General features: G+C 42.5%; 1 protein-coding gene across 1 annotated transcript; it reads left to right on the forward strand.

Moving 5' to 3' along the window:
• The first annotated feature begins 418 nt into the window (after positions 1 to 418).
• rhbdl3 (rhomboid, veinlet-like 3 (Drosophila)) lies at positions 419 to 20,829 on the forward strand. The gene is made up of 10 exons (XM_068751233.1): positions 419 to 538; positions 1,059 to 1,082; positions 11,972 to 12,130; positions 13,235 to 13,312; positions 15,444 to 15,668; positions 16,208 to 16,356; positions 16,972 to 17,084; positions 19,680 to 19,780; positions 19,913 to 19,973; positions 20,558 to 20,829. The coding sequence occupies exons 1-10, from the start codon at positions 419 to 421 to the stop codon at positions 20,827 to 20,829; spliced, it is 1,302 nt and encodes a 433-aa protein (XP_068607334.1).
• The last annotated feature ends 1,772 nt before the right edge of the window (positions 20,830 to 22,601 follow it).

The following is a 22,601-nucleotide window of genomic DNA, read 5'->3' on the forward strand; positions in this document are numbered from 1 at the left end:
TCCCAAACTTAAACTGCTGCAGCAGTTTGTAGTCTCTGCGGACTATAAACCTCCAGCAGTGGTAGGCAAGAGTCGTGACGCACCATCGAGACCAGAATCCAACATCACTGTCAAATGAACTTCTCTGGGCGTGAAGATTTGTCCGCCCGGACTGCGTTGAAGCGCGCCGGCGGACGGATCTAACTGGAGGAAACACAGCTGTTTGATTTATCGGGGTTTCTTTTTTCTTTTTCTTTTTTTTACTGGATTTATTTGGTAAAATAAGACGAAATCCAAGAAACCTCGAAAAGCCAATGAGCTTGACGTTCACGGCACATGAGATGCGACATTTGATCGCAAACGATGCTGGATCATTCCTGATTTATTACTGAATGAATCGCCGCTCTCTGCGGGTGCATTGAGAAGGGCAAGCCCGAGGATGACGACCGGGAGCCGAGAGACGCAGACCGTGAACGCCTCTCCAGCAGTGGCGGCCAACGCGGAGGGCGAGGAGATCGAGGTTTTGGAAAGCACCGATATCCCAATAGCTTCAGAGGACGTAAGTACGCACTCAACAAACGTTCATATTATTTATTGTATATATATATTTTTTTTTTTTTACAGTTATGCAACAGGATCTTAACTTTTTTCTGTGCTGGAGCAAATCCACACAGTAGGTTTTGTTTTGTCGTATATCAGCATTCATAAAGAAGAGTGCTATTTATTTAAATATCTACAATACCTGTAGTTTGAACTGATCGCAATGTCGTTTTCTTTCTGGGGGGGGGGCACAATGATTCTCTCAAAGGACAGTCACATGAATACAGACACGTCCCTCTGGATATCCCTGACATTTATTAAAAGAGGGACACCTGACGCTTGTTACCTTTTGCTGCAGTTATTTGACCACAAAGATCAGATAACATGGTGTCACTGTAAGAGTTAAGTCAAAGTATATAAAAGGAAAGTACTTCTTCTTCTTTTTCTTCTTTATTTCCAAATGGATCGTCCAGTTTCTGGGAGTATTCCCCCTCTCATTTCCATCATTTGCTCTTCTTTCCCCTTTTTCCTTGTCTCAGCAATGGAAGTCGGTGTTTGACAAGGTAGGCTACGTGGAACAAGCAACAGTCTTCTGGCATTAATCTCCTAGCATATGCATGACTCACCCATTGTGGAGAAGTATCGTCTTTAAAGGCGCTCATCTGTGTGACCTGCCTGTGACCTCTGGCATAGTGTCTGTGTTCCGCCTGAAGCAACAAAGATGTGTTGAACAAACGAAGCGCCGCTTTCACCCCTTTAAAGGTCATGAAACACGGGGAAGAGTTTGGACACAGTCGGATACAATATTGCATCACGGGCATCATTGGATACCGGAAAACCCGATACAGGTTCCTTTCTACTGTCAGAAGATCAGTGTTTAGTGCTTCTGTGTAATGCATACCTATAAACGCTAACATCATGATTCATACTATTCTTGTCCGTGCGTCATGACCTTGATTTTTTACTGAAGTCTGGCTTCATTGCTAATGGAAGTGACTTAAATCTGCCCAAAGAAATTTTTCACATTTGGACCCAAATCTATAAAAAAATGTCAACTTCCATGTGTCGAAATCATGTTCCCTGATATTTTACTTCACAATGCTTGCTTAAGTTTGTTTGCCGTCCTGATATGTGCTGCTGAAAGCATCTAAAATATTGTCATCTTGCTTAATGCAGCTACTCTTGACTCGTGCATCATTGTCTTTCTCATATCTTCTCATTTTCAGCATCAGTTTTTGATTTTGGCTAAATTGACACATGCATTTGTAGATCAAATTCTTGCTTAGTGTTGCTATAAAGTCTTTGCTTGCCTGCTGGGCAACAGTGATGACATAACAGGCAACCAGATTGTGGGGTTTGTCAACCGGAGCTCCTGCAGAGGCAAGAGCACGAGGGGCTGGGGTGTCGTCCACTGACATTGAGCCTGGAAATACAATTAGGGTGATACATAATCCTTGATGTATTGATGTGTCAGTCAGATATAAGTTGTGCAGAACATGAATGCACACACACACACACACACACACACACAAAGAAACATAGGCTGACTGATAATTCAAGCAGCCCTTTGGATTGACAGACGGCAGACGGACGCCCCATCCTTCAATTACAAACACACACACGTTTACTGTTATGCACAGAAGCCACTCTGTTGGGGTACCACTGCACCTGCCCACCATGTTAATATTGTATGTATGTATGCATGTGCACGTGTGTGTGTGTGTGTGTGTGTGTGTGTGTGTGTGAAGGGGATTTGGAGGGTTGTTTTGGGTTGAGCCAGAGGCTCATGTCAGGCTCACTCTTAAAGGGGAGGACTGAGGTCCCCTGAGATTGTGGCATAATCTTGTGGGGTGTGTGTGGGGGGCGGGGGGTTGTATTGGTGCTGGAGCATATTCTATGGATAATTAAGTGGGCCTCTCAATCCACGGTCTGAGTGTGCACAGCTTTGATTTTTATTTTTTTTCCAAGTGGATGTCAGTGTAAAAAATGTGGGTTTGCCCAAATGGTGAGGTCAGTGCCTGATCTGGCAGCAACAAATGTCCTTTCACTCTTTTATTCTCCTTTCCCTCATTCTCCTGACAATGAGTTGCTCCATTTGTCATGAAGCTGACCTCAGTGACCTCCGGCTTCTGTGAAGCAACTAGGGAAATGAAATGATTGCCTACTCCAGACAAGGAAAGAAAGATTTAAAGCAACCTGTGTCACTGTGATGAAGACATAAGGCAAAGGTAGTATCTTAATTATTGTTATTTTTTTTGCCTAGTTTTAAGATGCCCCATATTAAGTGTACTGGATGGGTTCGGTTTATTTGGCAGCATTATGAAAGAGCAGCCTACAAACTTCAACATTCATGAACAACACAGGGGAATGCGCTACTTTCCTTTATAATTTAGCAAATTTTCATAATTGGGATCATCGTTTTCTCAAGGACCTGCTGAGATGAGGAAAGGAAGAAAATGGCAAAGAGATGCTGTGTGGCGGACGGGGGGGCTGCACTACCCTCTCTGCCTCAGAATCAAAAGTCACCGAGCCCCTCTCTGTACTCCAGATACACACACCAAACAGCAAAGACTGCAGTCAGAGTAGCTTGATTGCACAATATATATATATCTATCATCTAAAAGAGGGAAGAAAGTCTGTTTTGCAACCTCCATCCTGTGTTGACCGACGAGCACACTCACCACTGCATGTTGTTGTTTTTAAGGATTTATGGGGATTTGAGGATGGACCGCAGTTTATGTCCAGGATTTATCAGATAAACCATCTTAAGCATGTTTGGATCAATCCCAAAAATGAACCAAAACATATGTTTGTAGTACCCCATTTGGCACATTTCTTCTTCTTCTTTTTTTCGATTTTTCATTATAATTTTACATACAACAACCCTAATCCCACCCTTCCCATCGTATGCATAATACACACCCAAAGTCAAATAAAGAGGAAACTCACACAGAAAGAAAGAGGGAAAAATCTGCCACCTTTGTGGCAATACAAATATTGCATTCTGAAAGACGACCTGCAAGTTTTGTTAGCGAATGACTACATAATGTAATTGTACTGCAAACCCCAGTTTTCGTTATCTGCTAGATGTGGGAATGGACAGCATTCCCTGCCAAAGCTGCGTGCCTGTGGGTATGGGAAGAAGTGAAAGAGGGAATATAAAAGCCTCATGCAAAATCTCAAATAAAATTAAGACCTTTGCCCTGTTCTAAATTATGTAATCTAACAACAGGGGTTCCCCTCTTGATTAAAATTCTCACCCCTTTTAGCGTTGAGCCGGGAGGACATGATTTACGAGAATTTATTTTTCATTATTATTTTGGAACTTTTTTGACCCAACACTTTGCTCATTGTAGATCTGTAAAAAAGCAATATCTCCACGGCCTTTCTGTCTCTCTTGATGTCAGCTTAGCACAGTGAGGGATCTTTGATAGAGGATTAATGAAGGGCTTCATCTTCACTAATCTACACCTTCGATACAGACATGCTTTACCACCCAAGTAGACTGGGAATGTCCCCGTGCCTGTGAAGCCGGAGATTGGAAGTCCCCAGGTGTGCAGCTTGGAAACCTGCTTGAACTCTAAGTAGAAGGTAGTAGCACTTGTCAAAACTAGATTTATGCAAATTATTGGCAGTAGCTCCATTTCGCTCTTCCAAAAGAGGTATGCCAGATTGAGCTCAGTAGGAAATTTATTACTGTTCTCTGATAGATGTGTATCTATCAGATAGATGTTTATCTATCAGATAACAGTCATAAATTTCCTTCGTATATGCGAGATCCTCCACTGGAGCTGAGTACACACTTTTCACATGGCTACACAGCCCACTTTCCATGGAATGTCTTTCTTGGGGGGGGGGTCGAAAAAAAGCCTTTGAATTTATGCTATGAGCTCAGAAACAAAAGTCTTTTGATCCTAAATGTTGTCTAACCCGAGGGCATGCTCACCCCATGCTTTGCTGCCGATCACAGTGTAATAGCCATATACAGCCATAGCAGACCACCTAGTATCATTCATTGATTCATTCTAAAAAAAAGAAATTCACCTGTGGTAAGCCATCTGTTCCCAGGTGGATTTGTGTTTTCCACTGTTTCAGCGGTGCTTTTCTGTGAGCAGCGGCCGTGATTCCGAAAAACCAAAGGTCATTATTCAAATGACATCTCACGTCGTCACTGACACCTTCTCACTGTTGCTCTGTTTAATATAAGCACGCTCCAAATGAAAGGACCAGCCAGGCCACCTGGTTTTAACAACAGGTGGGAACCCTCTGCGTCTGTTTGCTGGTGCCATCTTGTCAGCTTTAACACCCATTAAAAGCAAATGTAATTGCAACAGTGATTAATTAATAAAAAAATATTTCTTATATCATGAAAAAATACACTTAAAAGAGCTGATCATCAAAATATTTACGTTTTCCCCCCCCACCTTTAGTGTGTAGATGTATTTGTCGGACTTTTATCCATACATCCATTATATAAAGTTGTGCTTTATCAGCCTCATTGCTACTGACAAACACACAGATGGTGGGGATCAATCTGCGGATCTGCTCATCACTGCAGCGGTGATTGACACCGGCTGAGCCTTGGTGATGTGGAGATGTTGACCCCTGATTGTATACAAGCAGCAGCAAGCTACACCCCATCCCCATTTCTCCAACAACTCCTGGGTTATGTGGCAATGAAATAACAGACAGAGCCTCAAACATCTTTATTGAAAGATCTCATCATAGCTCATCTTTCCATCTTTCCCTGCCTTTCCTCTGCCTCTCCCTAAATAGATTCCCCGAATGAAAGGCACAGTTCCAGTTGGCAGCATGTGAAAGCAGTCTCTCCTGTTATGCCGAGGTAAAAATAGCTTTTTTGCCTGTTGATCTATGAAACGGAGACAGAAGATGTGCCAGTCTATAGCCGTAATTGGCTGGATGGTTCAAACATAAAGCAGCGGCACCTAAAAAAGTGTTTCTTTAGAGTAGACTGTCGAACAGTTCAGTGATCGTGAAACATCCTGACACCTTTTTTTTGGGGGGGGGATGCATAGAGTACATTTATACCCACATCCCTAAAAGGGAAGCCCAATTATTAGAAGTCGTAGAGGTAATTCGATGGGGCCCCCCCACACGAATTAGTCCGGATTTGTTTTCTTTCTACCTCCTCTTTCATTTCTCTCTTGCCATTGTTTTTTGTGTAATGATTTTGCTCTCACGTATTTCCTTCTGTTGAACACCATCCAAATATGCATAGGAGTACAGAAAAGCTGCCATCTTCAGAAGTAGAATTATTTTTACTTGAACGTTCGTTTTCCTTTGGGGATAATGTCTCTAAATGACATTACGGCGCATTAAAATTGACTTAGAGCTCTAATTTTTCATCCTCCCTTCATCAAGGAGATTCAACTTAAAGCACTACTCAAAGTCATATTACATCAGTTCACAATAGAAAAGTTATCTCAAGGCACTTCACAGGAGTAGCAGGGAAAGACAGAACAGAATTTACTGCCTCTGGGTTCTATTTTGGGCTGTAAAATAGACAGTGCTTTTAATTTAGGTCATCAAATTAGTGCAGTGGTAAATTCCAGCTTTATTCATTTAAGGCAGTTGCAAAATGTGAAGCCAATTCTTGCACAAGAGCACTTTGAAATGGTAATCTATGCCTTTATCACCTCTAGGCTGGATTACTGTAATGCACTTTACTTCGGACTGAGCCAGTCAAAATGCTGCTGCTTGTCTTTGAACTGGAGCCCGCCTGGCCTCACTTCACCAGCGACCTCTGGACTTCAGAATTCATTTTAAGAATCTTGTATTTGTTTTTAACTCTTTAAATGGTCTTTCCCCTGCCTAACTCTCGGAGCATATTAATCCATGATATGTTCCCTTGCTCTGCAACTCAGTTCAGCTGACCAGCTGCTGCTCGAGGTACCAGCAGTTTGGCTTTGGCCCGACAAATTTAAGTGCTCCTGAGTACCCAGTCAGCTTTGCTGTTGTCTTGGCAACCTGACCTGGCCCAGCATGGCAGTGCTCAGCAGCGCCCAAGGTGAGTCACAGTGCTTAGCTTTTACATAGGCCGCCGTTCCCTGCCTGGTCTCCTCCGTGTCGTCTTACAGCGCATCATTGCAAACAGCGGCCAACAATGTGCTGAAGAGGCCGAAGTATGACAGAAATACACCACAGGAAACAAAACACCATTTTGACCCTTTAATCCCCTATTTGATGTCTGTCTGAGTTGTTTCTTTTTTTAGTAGAGTAACACAGTGTGCTGGTGTTCATAAATGTGTTAGTGTTAATAAATCACAACATTCATATTTTTTCAGTGCTCTGTTATTTCTTGTTTTTAGCTTTCCTTCATTATTTTTATGTAGAAACGTTTAGCTCAACAGATTTTACTTTTTACTTAACTAATTCTTAATACCATGGACCCCAGATATATAGCCAGCTACTTTATTACAGTGCATTATATAAAAAGACAAATAACTGTTCTGCCTAATTTCCATTTTGAGTAATGAAGCCAGGGTGCTCAGCAGGAACCCAAGCACCAATCAGGAGCACATTACATTGACATAGATATTGCTATGGTCTGAAAGACTCTGAAAATTACATTATTATTTAAAGACCTTCTACTTTATTGATTGTTGAGCTGCAATGTGTATGCGCTATTTGAGCTAAAATCAAACAGGAAATTGTTCAGAGACTATATCAGAGCGCCGATCAAACATTACAGCCCTTGCACATGACTGGGAGAGCTTTTATTATCGTTCTGTAGGACAGCTGCACTTATTATATTAATTTAGAGGTTTTGAAACCTCCCTCAATGCTTTTTGAATCAATAAATGTTTATAACGCGCTAATCAATATGTCAACCTGCTGTTATTTAATACAGTGGAGCAACAGCTACTGTACAGCAAGTGGAAACTCCCCACTTGTATAACAAGTCATGACGGAAGCTTTTCTGTGTGTGAGACTGTCTCACACGCTTGGTCAGCCTGCATTTTGATGTGGTCGTGCAGCATCTATTGTGATCAGATCCTCGATGAATTTTTGGTCTTACTTATGTAAACGGTGATCTGCTATAAATAGAATTTTCTTGCTCTTTGTTAGTGTTAACTGTGTGAGAACAAGGCTATGTTGTTACCCTGACAGCGCTGTGGAATCTCAGATTTTCATGGTTAGTCAGGGAAATAAAAAAAAGAATCTTTGACACTATGTTTACTGTTCATGTTTACTGTGTCAGGATGCGGCAACCTCATATGGGTCTGGAACGATCTCCTTCAGGGGATAAATCAAAGTTGATAAATGTACGTTTCTTTAATGGTGTATATCGTAATGTTGGTAAAGTTCCACAGGTATGTATGTATATTAAAATTCTGATTTGTTAGTTAAGGTCAGTAGAATTCAGTAATTATTCTGCCTGTGAATCAGCTCTGTGATATATTCTGGTATTTTCTGCCATCAGGTTCTACGGTTCATTATAATATCACGGCTGTCCCTGTAGATCTCATTATTTTTCCATCTTCCTAATTCCCCAAGAGCTGCCGGCCAGTGAGATATTGATATGAGACTGTTCCAATTAGTCACACTTTGAATGGCAGAATAAATTCATATCTGGATGAGCTAACTTTTTATTGTCTTGCTTTGACTAATTCAGGGACTTCTCCACAAGTAAGTCTTTGCTTCCAGCCATGAACTACGACCACATCCCACCAAAAAGTAGCATCTTAATAATAATAATTAAAAAAGGCACCAGGTGTTGCATGTAATGTAGTTCAAGAGATACTAAGACTGGGGGATTTTGTTTCCTGAGGACAGCCAGCAAGCAGTTTCCAGTTTTTCTAGTGCAAATTCAATATTTCTTGCTTGTTCAACCCAGAGGATTATGGAGACAGGATTATGAAGTAAAGGTTGCACTAGTGTGGCTTTCACCCACTGCTAAAGATCATCACACTGGCTGTCCACCTCATTATTGCTGAGCTATAAAAGCTCTTGCTCGTGGAAACGACCCAGGAAGTGAGGTGTGAGTGGCGACAGAATGTGCTTGTCCGTCATGCTGTTGTCGTATGCCCTTTCCGCCTCGCACCCTAACCCTCTGGGGAAGAACGTGGCTCTCATGTGACGGGTCCAACCCGAACCAGATGGCAACCTTTGAAATCATTTCCGACAGTGCTGTTACGCCCTCATCGTCACCCCCAGCCTTGCTAACCCCCCCTCCCCACCCCTTTCTCATTCCTTTTCTTCTTGGGATTTCAAGAAAATAAGTCAAGGCATGAGGCACCCTCGGGGCATTCCCAGCCTCTGGTCCATTTGCCAGCTATTACAGATCATAAATCTCTGTTGTGAATGGGAGCCACAGCCATCAGTGGTGCAGGGTTTTGATGATGTTGTCGTCGAGGGTGGTGGGGGTTGACCTCAGGGTCGTCCTGCAGCAGAAGAAGGGACTAAATTAGAGAGAAACAGCAAGGGGGTTGGCTCGCGAAACAAATGTTTCCCTCGTCTTTTTGTTCGGCGTCTTTTTCTGCGAAGAGCTGCTGAAAGTGTGAAGGGATGTTTGATAGAGAGTTTGGCCTGGCATTGGTCAGAGGTTCACACCCTGGTGCAAATGGGGTGAGGGGGGGGGGACAAGGTCAAAAATCCCTGTATTTTTGTCTGCTGACCTGCCGGTAGCCCAAGCTTGGATGACCTTTTCTCAATTTGAGTGAAATTAGAAGCCGAAATGGTTCAACCACTTACGCCCTCAAGGGTGATTGTGTGATTGTGTGTCTCGAGTCGTGTGTCCTCGCATTTTGTCTTCATGCATGGATCGCTCGGGTAAAAATGATTTCAAAAGCAGCCATAAGGGGTAAAGTGCTCTTTTAAATACATGCTTGTGAGATTGCTGAGGGATGTTTAGCTGCAATTCTGCAGGAAGTCACGCATTTCGTGCATGCCTCAAGACACTGTACTAACATTTCAGCCTCACTCAAGGATCAAAACATTTTCCCAATATTTCCTTTTGATCATTCATAGTATTTTTGTACTTTTCAAATGAATGACGGAAATAAATGAACCCAAAAAGTAAACAAGTCTACATTTAGCTGACATGACTAATTTACCTTGCTAGAAGCTAGAAGTTCATTTTGCATTTTCTACCTCCGTCTCAAGAACATGAAAACCGAAAACAGCCATTGTCCTATTGCAGACAGACAGCAGTGGTTGCCCAAAAGGATTCAGGTTCTGTGATTGGGATTTCATTTCCTTTTTGGACCAATTGTTGTAGATAAAAGCTGATGACACTGTATTAGTCTTGGTACATATTTGTAATTGATCACTGTGAGTCAGGTCCAGCACAGTATGGAGTTAGCTGTCCAGTGATACTCAAGCCTCAGTGTCAGACACCTTCCCAGATATCAAACTGTGATTCTCTCTCTCTCTCTCTCTCTCTCTCTCTCTCGACCTATATCGCTATCTCTCGCCCTCTCTGTGTGTGTGTTACATGCATGCAGTCATCTTAAAGCCAACCAATGTTGCCTGGTTACAAGCCAGTTGGCAAGGAAACAGTAACAGCCTATGATAATTTGTGATGGCCTCAGATGACTGTGTGTGTGTGTGTGTGTGTGTGTGTTTGTGAGATTCTAATCTGTCGAGCAAGACCAGTGGCCAGCTAGGCGGTCTGGTGAGTAGCCCAGATAGACACAGCGTCAGTCGTCCCTCCAGCCTCCTCTTTGTGATAGGAAACCAATTCAAGACTGAAATCTACACTTAGGTAGTGTAAAACACCTGCCCTTCCGTCTCTTCATCGGGGTTTCCTTAGGGAAAACACGACTTGTATTCAAAGTAATGAGTGAAAGAGAAAAGCGAGGGTAAGGGTTTGAGGAGTTGTTTTTGCGTTTCGATGAAAGAGCGGTATAATAGATCGCTGTTCTGACGTGAGAACGGCCCTCCATCAGCCTGTTGAGCTTGCTGATGTATGCCAGGTCAGGTTGCTGCTTAATGGACTGGTTTTATGCTCGGCTGAATGTTATCCCACCAAAGGGAAAGGTTTCACCCAGCAAAAATAAGCATTTTAAAATACTGCTTCAAAATGCACCGCTAAGTACAAACAGTAATGTCAAGTACAAGGCGGCGCAATTAAAATGGCAGATCAGTAGGCTCGCCAGTGATGGAGAGAATTTAGTCGTTCATTGCCCTAAATTTCTGAATTCATATCGGACCCAGCACTTTATGCGAGCCAGACGACTGACCTTTTTCTGCAGGATCTCCCATGACAGGTCAAGCTGCTGTCTGGATAATTAATGGTGCCGAGCCTCTGTGACTCCTAACATCCCAGCCCATTCTTCGCCTGGCCCCCATGCTGCCGTGATATTTGCCGTAAAGTGACACCAGCGTCCGGGCTCGGGGTCGTGCCTCCCCCCATTTATGTTGAACTCAAAAATGTGACATTTGTTCCCAGCTGAGACGTAAAGTTCAATTTGAGCCCTGCAACGATGATGAGATTGAAACATGAAATGAGATTCACAGGTAACAGCTGGAACCGAAGGGTCGCTTTCAGTGTCAATGTCAAACAAGTCAAATTAAGGGCATCATCTTTTGTCAGTCCAGATACATGTGTTATCCTCTGAGATTTAAAATTAGAAACGTGCACAAAGAAAGAGTTTTTGGATCCCCTCCTCCTCTTCCTCCTCTCAATTGTGTGGCTTTTGTCCGGGTTTATCTGACTGGTACCGACATCGGTGCCTCCCCAAGTCGGGACCTTTCTGTGCAGACCTGCAGGAGAGAATAGGCCTTGTGGCTTTATCTCCAACACTTAGTTTTCTCTGAAGAAAAAGAAGAACTATCAACTCACACAGGGGATTCTTTAGAGGACAAAGTGATGTTGGGCCAATAAAGGAAAAAACGGTTCATAATAGCCACTTTCTCCTCTGCCTTTGGTCTGGCAAACCTGGCAAACCAAAAAAAAAACATTATAAGACAGACATGTACTTTCATTAATTCCATCGATAAAAGTTATAGAATACAACATTAGATCTGTGAATGACAGAATTATGTCTAATCTAGTAGATGTGGTCCACTATGCCCAGGTCACATATCCACCCTAACTCTAACCCCTCAGGAACATCCATCCATCCATACATTCATTAATGTTTTTGTAGACGGGACGACCTCAATCGTCTTCTCTGCAGCTGCTTAACCGCCCTGCGGGTCACGGCTGGCTCTCAGCTGACTACGGGCAAGAGGTGCGGCAACATCTATCGATTGAAATGTGTCAGATCAAACATTCAGAGCGGCTGTCATAACTGAACATATTAAATGGAATCATAAATACTAAATTCCTATGATTAGTTTCAGCACTCAAGCTCGGGCTAATCTAAATATAGTTACATCTGAGCACTTCTCTCCAAATAGACATGCTTATTTTATTTTTATCTAAGCTCTTGGCCGCAATGAGAGTTATTCATAAAGTTTTTTTTTTTTCTGTGTTCATTTACAGTACGACGCGGAGAACTCTGGCTTCATCAGTACGGAGCGGTTCAGGGACCTCCTGATGGCTCATGGCTCCGAGCTAGACCCGCACAAACTGGAGGTTCTCTTGGCTCTGGCTGATGGCAGTGCTGATGGAAAGATCTGCTACCAAGACTTTGTCAGCCTGGTGAGATGTTTTGACAGTCTTATAGACGCCACACTAAATATATCCAGTATGTCTTTGCCATCCTGCCCCAAAAGCCGTAAACCAAGTTTACTGCTCGGCTACAGAGTTCCAAATAAAAGGACTCTCGGCCTTGAAATAAATTCACTTTTTAAAATCCTCACCTTGCCCCAATTTCAGTTTCTCCTCCACATTGCAGCCTTTGCCTGATTGTTCAAGGTCTCACCGAGGATGTCCAGCTGCGCTCACAATGTCAACACTTTCTCTTTTTCTGATTTACACTGTGTCGCTGTCGTTCCACATCGGAAGCTGAACTGCTGACCCGAAACAGTGTGGAGTCGTCTTGGGGAGGGAGTTGTTGTGTGGCAGTCAATACTTACTGGGTGGCTGGGGGATTGAGTGTGTGTGTGTGTGTGTCTGTCGAGACTGAGGGTAATCCATTGTCGCCTGTGAGTGTTGATTGTCTCTTACAGTGGGTGAGGAATGAGGCCTGTAGGAAGCCTGAAAAGGGTCCTTTCAATGCTGGTTTCCAATTGGTCCATTCGTGCCATGTGCAAGCTGTGGGTCATGGCATGTATCTGGAAGTGGGACAGGGAGGAATGGCGTGCCGGGATGGGTGGTGTCCTTAGTCTCTATTGTGTCCACCGCCTTAGTTGTTTATGCATTCATAGAGGCAACAGTAGCTTCACACAGCGTGGAATGAAGGGAGGGAGGGAGGAAAGGAGTGAGGCTTATTCATATTTATGGTGATATGTTATGCACTAAGAATAGTGGATGGCATAATTAGTTTGGAGTTATATTATTAATCAGTGAGTTCAAACGTTATCAACCAAAAATGACAAAAAAAGTCAATGTCTTGAAATGTTGTACACTAAAATCATCGTCTGTCTAAGGAGACTATTCAAGGCGGGATATTTCATTCCAACCCACACCTCTAAGAAAAAGCTCATGAAAGGGATTAAAACATCTAAAGGAATGTGAGATAAGCAAAACAACATGAGGAATTTGTTCTCATTCATGGGCTCTCAGATAACCCTCGAGGGGAACTTGGGAGCCAGATTTCCAATCCTTAATTGGCTGGTTTCTGTTCCCTTTCTATCTCTGCAGCTCTTTTGCCCTCACAGAAAGAAGGGAAGGACAAAAATCAAGGCTAGAACTGGAGGCGGAAGCCAGGATGGACAAACTGTGAGGCCGTTATTTGTTGCACCATCTCCAGTTTGCACTGTAGATCCTCCATCAATGTGATCGTCAGTAATGGCCTGTTCACTGCTAGTCCTCAGTGAGCGCCCTTTCACTTCGTCTTCCCTCCATCTCCTTCTCACTCTTTAGGTTCACCTTCTGTCTCTCTTCCTGTGCATACGCTACTTTTTCCCTTATTGGCGCCATTCTCCTTCTGCACATCCAGATCACTCTGCCTGGCTCTCTCTCATCTATCACACTGTGACTGTCCTGGGTAGAGGACGGCTCAGTAATAAGTTTACGCTCCCAAAATATCTACACAAATGGTTGAACCGCTTTGTTTTCTCCTGAGGCGAGGGTTATGTGATCGCCGGCGTTTGTTTTTCCGTCCGTTCGTTAGCAACTCAAAAGATTCTGGACGGATCTTGATGAAATTTACAGGAAATGTTGGGAATGTTACAGATGATTAAATTGTGGTGATGATCCAGAAGAGATCCTGGATTCTGGATCACTTTGAAATTTTCAGTAACATTGCAGTCAATGGAACTTCAAAACGTGTTCCTCAATATCTCGGTTGATTATTGACCGATGTTTGTGGAATTAGACACAGTCATGTAGGGTGGGGGCCTCTATCTCACCACCAACTTTCAACTGGATCGGATCCAGAATGACGTTAGTAAATAATATTACATTTTAACATTGAAAATTCCATTTATGGATTCAAAAAGCTGTTAAAAATACACATTAAGTCTGATTCAGTTTTACTTTTCATGGTTCAAGGTGTATAAAGATACCAAGTAAAATTTAGAACCTTTTGCTGATGATCCAGAACACCATGTGGATGGTGTAATTCTAATTATGAGGGGAATGAGCTGCTTGGCGGAGGTCTGCGCACTCTGAGTGCTTTTCTAGTTTTCTTTGTTAGGATTGCAAGAATCATTGTTTTATCATGTGGGATGTTACATCAGCTGCGACGAACCCCAACCCAGATCTTACTGCTTTGATTGCATGAGATAACTTAACTTTACATTTACTCAGACTTTATGTAAATTGTGAATCTTTACATACAGTGTTTCTAAGATTGAATTGGTGTATTTGTGTCATAAAGTCAGAAGACTTCTTCTGTTCTCATTTGTACTCTCTCTTTTCCTGCCTTTGTCATCTCCTTTGACATCCTTATTGTGTCAGCCCTCTTACGTCTCCTTGAATGTCCATCGCCCCTCTCGTCTACTTGTCTCCTCAGCATTTACTATTGACAAACCTGGAAATGTCTCTTGCCAACCCATTTGTTCCCTTCAGCTTCCCTATTCCCATCTTTCTCTCTTGCCAGTGGGCAAACAGACAAAACGTCATTCCTTCTTTTGTGCCACACAAAGAGGAGTGGAATTGTAGTCAGTTCACAGTAAGAATTGACTGTCTTTATGGAGCATGGCTCCCTGGGGGGAGGGTCAGTGCGTGTCTGTGTGACCATGGTAACCCTTAATCATTTTCCCACACTGAGGCCTGACATTTATCTCCAAACAGTAAAACATGCAGAAACACCAAAAGTCTCATTCAGCTGCTGTTCGTGGGGGCATTTTAAAATTGTGTGAAAGTTGTAAAAAGTTGAGGCGACCACATAAGCATGACTCTGTTTTACCAAAATGTCAAGAAGTTGTATTCTTTTCATTGACTGCTCTTTATAGAAATAAACAATTTAAATCATTTCCCTTTTTTTATACCGGTACATGTCAATTGCAACAAATATATCCTTATCATTGTTCTATCAGTAAATGTGTGTGTAATGTAAAATGTGCTTAACATGCAGATGAGTTAACTGTAATGGATGATGTTAAAAGCTGCAGGAAAAGAGCATGTGCTCCCGACATTAACGCCAAGGAAGTGTGTCCAACAGTCAACATTCATTCTGAGTGATCAGTGATGTCTCCTCTTGACATGTTTACTGTTTGAAAGGCATATTGAAGTGTTCACACGATAAATACTATATATAAAAAAAACTTAATTACAGTTTAATAGGATGAAGGTCATTAATCTAAGAATGCAGAACAATTATCTTCCCTATCTGTCTCCCTCTCCGTACTCTTCCACTTCCTCTTCGCACCCACCTTTTTCCATTCCGCCCCTTTACTTTATCCAGATGAGCAACAAGCGTTCCAACAGCTTCCGGAGGGCCATTCTGCAGGGTAGCAGACAGCTGAAAGGCTGCAGTCTCAGAGATGAGGTCGGCTTGGGTTTGCCTCAAAGGCTGGTCCGACACGTGGCCTATGAGACGCTACCCCGGGAGGTAGACCGCAAGTGGTACTTTGACAGCTACACCTACTGCCCCCCACCCTGGCTCATCCTGGCTATCACCATTGCTGAGGTAAACTGTTGGGAGCTTGAAATGAATGTGTTCTACACTGGTGCCTAGTGAAGATGTGCTTCATCGGTTTCTGCCCGCCAGTGAACTATGAATCCATGCTTCGATAAACACAGATGTGCAGAGTGCAGAAGGAGTTAATGCAAATATGTACGGTAATACATGCAAGCTGCACAAGATGAGAAAAAGATCAATTGTACACTGTGATGGTTTATGAAACTGGGATTTACTTGTTGCAAATATTTCAAGAGGAGGCAAAATCTTCCGATAGTCGATGTGAATATTTCTGAATTTGTTACAACACAATCCCACAGGGTACCGTTAAACAAGCTCTGGAGAAATGTCTGACAAGTCATCATGCATGTCTTCATAAATGTTTTTGCTTTTGTAGAATAACTTCCAATATTGTCCAATATTGTATTAGGTGAGCAGTTTGTCCTGGTGTATGGTGCTGAGCATGATTCCCCATGGTGTTGTAAATCTACACCGTTGCTTCTGAACTCTCCTGTTCTGAACGTATTTGTCTCTGCATGCTCTCCCAGGTAGCTGTGTTCATGTACTATGGCTTCCAGTTGGAACGTTTGGTCCTGCAGGTATCCAGCCCGTTTTTCCTGAAGAGCTCCTTGCCATATCACCCCCAGCTCCGAGCCCAGACCTGGAGATATCTCAGCTACGTTTTCATGCACACTGGGTGAGTTCACAGCTTCTGGATTTCTAATTACGAGTGTTAAGTCAGGCTGCAGCTCCTGGGGACACAGTTGACTTTTCCAATAATAACCATCAGCGCCCCGTGACACAACCTCAGTGGTTCATTTTGAATGTCCTGAAATCTCCCGTTAACATTTGCGTTTGGGCCATTCAGCCGAAATGCATTGAGCCATGTGTGTGCTATGTGGCACCCACAGGCCATCGGCATGCTGGGTGCTATTGTAGCGCAGCGTGTAAACTCGTATGCTCGTATGTTCCGAATGAAATGTTCTGCTATTTTTACTTATGTACCGGTCCAGTCATGATCTGCTTCTCTTTTTTCTTTTACTGTGTAAAACTGCTTGTAACGTGCACGCTTGCACATGAAATTATTTATAAATCCTGACTAAAATGCCATCTTTTTTTTGTTTTTGTGTTTCATGTTTTATGATCAGATTAATATGTTCAGGTTCAGGTCAATTTCTACAATTGCTCTATCTGAAATGGTATTTTTTTAAGGTATATTATTAAGTGATAGTTTCATTTGGGACTCTAATCCTATGTGTGTGTGTGTGTGTGTGTGTGTGTGCATGTGCGTGTGTGTGTGCGTGTTACACAGGATTGAACACCTCAGCCTGAATATGGCGATGCAGCTACTTGTGGGAGTCCCTCTAGAAATGGTTCATGGAGCCCTGCGCATCGGACTGGTCTACTTGTGTGGTGTGCTGGCAGGTAGGCTCTCTCTCTCTCTCTCTCTCTCTCTGTGTGTGTGTGTGTGTGTGTGTGTGTGTGCTTATCTGTCTTTCTGTCTGCCTGCTTTTCTATTTATGCCGTGACACGCACAATAAAAAGGGACACTGAAGATACACACACACACACACCCACACTCATGAAAGCCTTTTCTGGTTTAATTAATTATCGACCAGGAGCAGAAGAGAGGAGGCGCGGTCTGGTTGTGTTGTTGTGATGATTGCAGTTGTTTTGACTGACTGGCAGCAGGATTGTAGACACAATTTAACTTTTAGTATTCTCAGATTCATGATAAAGAATTTCGTTTAATGGTTTATAGTTAGAATTAAGTTTAAGGTTTAATCCAGACTCACACAACAATAAAGAGAGGAAAAAGGGGATTAGATCTTTGATCAGTCAGAAAGTCTGACCCAGATTAAATGGACGTGTCAGGCATTTACAGTCCGGTTTTGTACTTGATAGACACATCATTGCTCTGAGGATTTTCTCACATAGTTGATTTAATTATTGATAAATTCATTCATTTATTCAGACACTCCTGCCCTGTGAGCTCACAAGTGGCAAGGCATTATGCCATTAAGGCCCCGTACAAACGTAAACAGACATTTGTGTGTATTTGTGTACCTGCAGTGAGTTTATTTTTTTGTTGGTACAAAGTAATAACATAAATCTAGACTCTTCACGTATGCATAATCTGCTATTCTATTTTTCACCAGGAGTCAGTTCATTCCAAATCTACATTTATTCTATATAGGACATATTTTATAGTAATTATTCAGTAAGTAAAAATAAATATATGTTAATCAAAGATAAATATTGCATGTAGTCATGTAAGACACACAAGTGACACTCCCAGACTGTGTGAGGAATCCCACAGAGGGGCTCAGCTGGCAGCTACAGGAGCTGAGGCAGAGGTCAGAGGTCAAGTAATCACCGACGACAAGAGGGATTGATGACCTAGGAAAACAGACGCAAGCACTTTATGGAAACAATGGACACACAAGCCCTCCTGTTGTACGTTGTTGCATTTATGGACTGCAGAAAAGTACTCAGACACAATAACATATATGGTCAAGGAGCAGACAAGAGCAACAAACAGAACTGTCCTGAACCAGGGGTCTCATTTCTAACCATTACAAACACACAGATTCAGGGATGAACATGGTGAAGCGCCACTTCCTATGCTCAAGTTGTGATATTTGCAGTGTGATGGGTGGACTGACTCCCTTTCTTCACACTGTAAGGAAATAGGTGAATGAACAGTACATAATCAAAATCATTCATGTTCACACATATTATCATAATGAGAAAATATTGTTTATTAACACACATCACAAATAGTTTGGTGCAGACGAGCAGTTTTGGCTTCACGTCACTAAATGTCCTCAAAACTGTCCCCAGTGTGTCCCCATTCTTCATCTGAAAATAGTGGCAAAAATATTCAGTGCAACTTGCAGGTTGAAGCGACTCAGCAACATCTTCAGACTATAATTATTATTTCCTTTATTTTACAGTGCAGTTGTTTCGGGTATATTTAAATTCTCATGTGAAGTTTTTACTGCGTGCATACTGCGTATGTGTATATACATTTAATTGTCCTGGAAATAAAATGTATTTGTATTTTTGAGAGTGGCAGAATGATGGCGGATGAACACACAGCCACATGCCCTGATTTATGCAGCGTGGGCAGTTGCGTCTCATACAATTAGCATGAATAATGTACACACAGGTCAATGCCATGGAAACAAGGAAAGGGAAAAATAATCTCCATAGAGAGAGAGAGTAATTTTATACTCCAACTAATATCATATCTCTGTTTGCTCTGACTTTTCCTCTGCCCCCACATTTAAACTTATAAATGCACGAATGGAAAAACAATTGCTTTTTGTGGATGCTTTTATAATATGATGAAGAGCTACAAAGTTCCAAAAGCGAGCAATTCCCTGTTTCTTTGTTGGCAGCACAAAAACCCCATTACCTGTGGCAAAGAGATTATGCTTTTACCTGCATCTGTTTTATTGGACTTGTTGGAGGATTGGTCTGGGGTCAGGAAAGACCAGTTGATTTCAGTGGACCCAGACACTGGGGATAAGATAAAAATGGAAATCAAATACTGTACACTAAATGCAAGATCCATAAAGGACCTGTTCTGTTACTGCTACCATGATCTTCATTGACCCAAGTGAGTTTGACCTGTGGGGGGGGAGGATGACACGTTTCCATTTTTTTTCCAAGTAGTGCAAAATAGCTTCAATAAATATTTTGAAACTTGCAGCAGCTCACGTATGGGTCAATGCCATGAAGCTATAGACATTAAACTTTCCTTTAACTTACTACGTTCATGTCAGGGTAAAAACAATGTACAGCCTGTACAATATGTACATGCTGGTCCCTACCATTTACTGCAGCAGGCTTCTGGTTGTAACCAGTTGTGATCAAATTTGGTGTCTACCTCGGTAAAGGTTTAATTGGGGAGAAAAGAAATCACCCTCCGGGGCACTTTATTTTCTAGTTCGAGATAAGAATGGTGTCATTTGTTTGCTGTGCTAATAGTAAGCTCCTTTGTTATCACTCCAGGGTCCCTGGCGGTGTCTGTCACCGATATGACAGCCCCGGTGGTTGGGTCATCTGGTGGAGTGTACGCTCTGGTGTCAGCGCATTTGGCCAATGTTGTAATGGTAGGTTTGTGTGTACGTGTATGTGTGTGTGTGTGTGTGTGTGTGTGTGTGTGTGAGTGTTCTGTCTTTATGATCAGAAGCCAAACATGCCCTCATTAATTCTCAGCCCTTCCTTTCTTTGTCTTTCTGTAGAACTGGTCAGGAATGAAGTGTCAGTTCAAGTTGTTTCGGATGGCCATGGCGCTGGTTTGCAGTAAGTCGTAACAGTCCTCAAACTTTTTTTACTTGATAAATCTGTTTAATACTATGTAATCACCAGGCTTTAACCTTGCAGCAAAGATCCTGTGTATGAGAACATGTTTGCCCTAAAATCAACAATACACTATTAATGTCTTTGCAAAGCAACATATAGATAATTTATATCTGTTAAAACCAGCAGAAAATGCAGATGCAAAGTTAAACGCTGACTTACAAAGTAGTTTTCCACAAAAGCAACAAGAATTGAATGCTGGGGGGGTTCAGAAGGTCCAGTCTTTACCAGATCATGTTTATAGGAGGCATTTTTGGAATGTGCTTACCTCCGAGGTTACAGCAATGCAATGAAAAATGATTTATCTTATCATCTCGGCATTGAAAATCTGAATGCATTTTGTACCACATTTCTTACTAAATCTTTGACGCTGTTATCGACTCAATAGCCTGTTATTGTTGCTGATAACAAAAAAAGAACTTCTAAGTCTTCTACATTGGAACTGATTATTTTATTCGTTGTAATGCATGCACTTTAAATAAATCATTGCTAATCTTGTGTTTCTTTATCGTTCTGTCTGTTCGCAGTGAGTGCGGAGTTTGGCCGGGCAGTGTGGCTCCGGTTCTACCCTCCGGCTTTTCCTCCATGCCCCAATCCCAGCTTTGTAGCTCACCTAGGAGGCGTGGCGGTCGGTCTGACGCTGGGTGTGGTGGTCCTGCAGAACTATGAGCAGCGACTCCAGGACCAGTCCTTGTTCTGGATCTTCTTCTGTGTCTACACCTTGTTTGTCCTTTGTGCCGTCTTCTGGAACATCTTTGCCTACGGCTTGCTTGACGTTCGACTGCCTCCACCGCCGTGAATCGCTTGTTCGAGGCAGACGAGACACTTAATCCCTATTACACCATTTCTAGATGCTTGGCTGCGTGAGTCGGCTCAGCTTTCCTATATCCGGAGCCCCGGGATGATGAGTCACCTGACAACCGCCGGCTGCTTTGATGCAGGGAGGCACATAACTCGGCGGAGGCAATGGTGTTGTGCTCATCGTACCTTTTGCAGCCAACTGGTACCTTCATGTGTGATGCCTTACCATCGCTCTCACTTAGCATGCACGCTAACCTCCACCTATCGACTAGTGGAGGATTTTCAAGAGTAACAGACAGTTACGCCATGTCTGCCACCTCCTCCTCAACTCAACCGTGCCTTCTCGTGGAGACGTCCGCCTGTCTAAAGCATTTCTACACAGTGGCCTCTTGTACGGCGGCAGCAGGACAACCTGGCTGAAAGACTTATTCGAGACAGAGGAGGGCATGCAGTCTCCCTGTGCCATCAGCAGCACTAAATGAATATAAACAGTATACATGGGAATTTAGGATTAGTTGGTGTCTTGTTAGTGTTGCCAGCAGCTCATGTAAATGACAGGTCAAAGCAGGCAGCAGAACATATAGGCTTCAACCACCTCCAACGGTTAATATGAATTTATCATTGAAGTAAATTATGGATTTAAGTTCAGTGTTGCCTTCAGGTATCCCACAGAAGGATTCATTTAACTTCAGCTCTATTTTAACCTCAAAATTGTGTATTTGCCTTTTTTTATGTGTACCGTTGTGTTCAGATTAGAAGTGCCATTTGGACTCTCAGCGTTCAACAGTAATACCAAATCGTTACAAAGGACCACAAGGACACGTCTCCTGACCAGCAACACTTTTTTTTGTCCGAATAATTAAGTGGATTTTATTGTCTTGATGGAGTCAACAGAAAATGTTTGTGGTCTCTAAAACAAAACACTTTTGGCCACTGGCTGATTTTTTTTTGCAAAGGTAGAGAGTTATAAAGACGAGGCAGAAGTTTAATAATTGATGGTAAATTAAAGTTCAGGGGTATTAGACCACTATAACGTTCACTGATGGGGGTGTTTCTGTGCTGGGGAGAAAGGAGAGAAACAATGCTCTTTCTTATTAGTTCCTGTCACAGCTGAAATTGTTAATTGCTTCAACAAGACTAGAAAATGACCCCAGTCCTGAGCTTAGTCCAAACTGTACTGCTATTTAACCTCAAGTTACAGTTGTAACTGCTTCGCACAAACAGTATAATGTAATATTTTAACATGCAGTTGTTTTTTTACTTGTTCGTACTTGATTGCTCTGCCTTCTGATATGGTTGTGACAGTTTGTTATTTATGAGAGGATAGAGGAGTGGCATCAAATTATATTTGAGGCAAATGGGGAGGGCCTTACCATCTATTTTATTTTGGAGGGAGGAGGAGGGTTACACCTTAACATTTGGTTGTATATTCTATTTATTTAAAAAGCATGCATTTCATTTTAACATGGATATTTTGTTCTCGTTTGGGAGCTGAATGAGTTTAACTTATTTCGTTGTATTTAATGACCGTGGAAGATGGAAGTCAGCAGCCAACACAGCAACAGCAACAGCGAGCATGATGCCAAAGCTTTGGATCCGTCCTGCAGCTCCTGTTGGCGACCAATGCTTCAGCCCTGAATGTTTCCAGCCCATCTCTTAGGGGCATGATCAGGGAGACTAGGGGACTATGGTGCTGCATGTAACAAGACACACGATATATGCTGTGAGTGTAGCAGTGAAGTTGTTCCCAGTGCTTTTTGCACACAGATT

Source organism: Brachionichthys hirsutus, chromosome 17 (genome assembly GCF_040956055.1).
Source record: "Brachionichthys hirsutus isolate HB-005 chromosome 17, CSIRO-AGI_Bhir_v1, whole genome shotgun sequence".
Taxonomy (NCBI): Eukaryota; Metazoa; Chordata; class Actinopteri; order Lophiiformes; family Brachionichthyidae; genus Brachionichthys; species Brachionichthys hirsutus.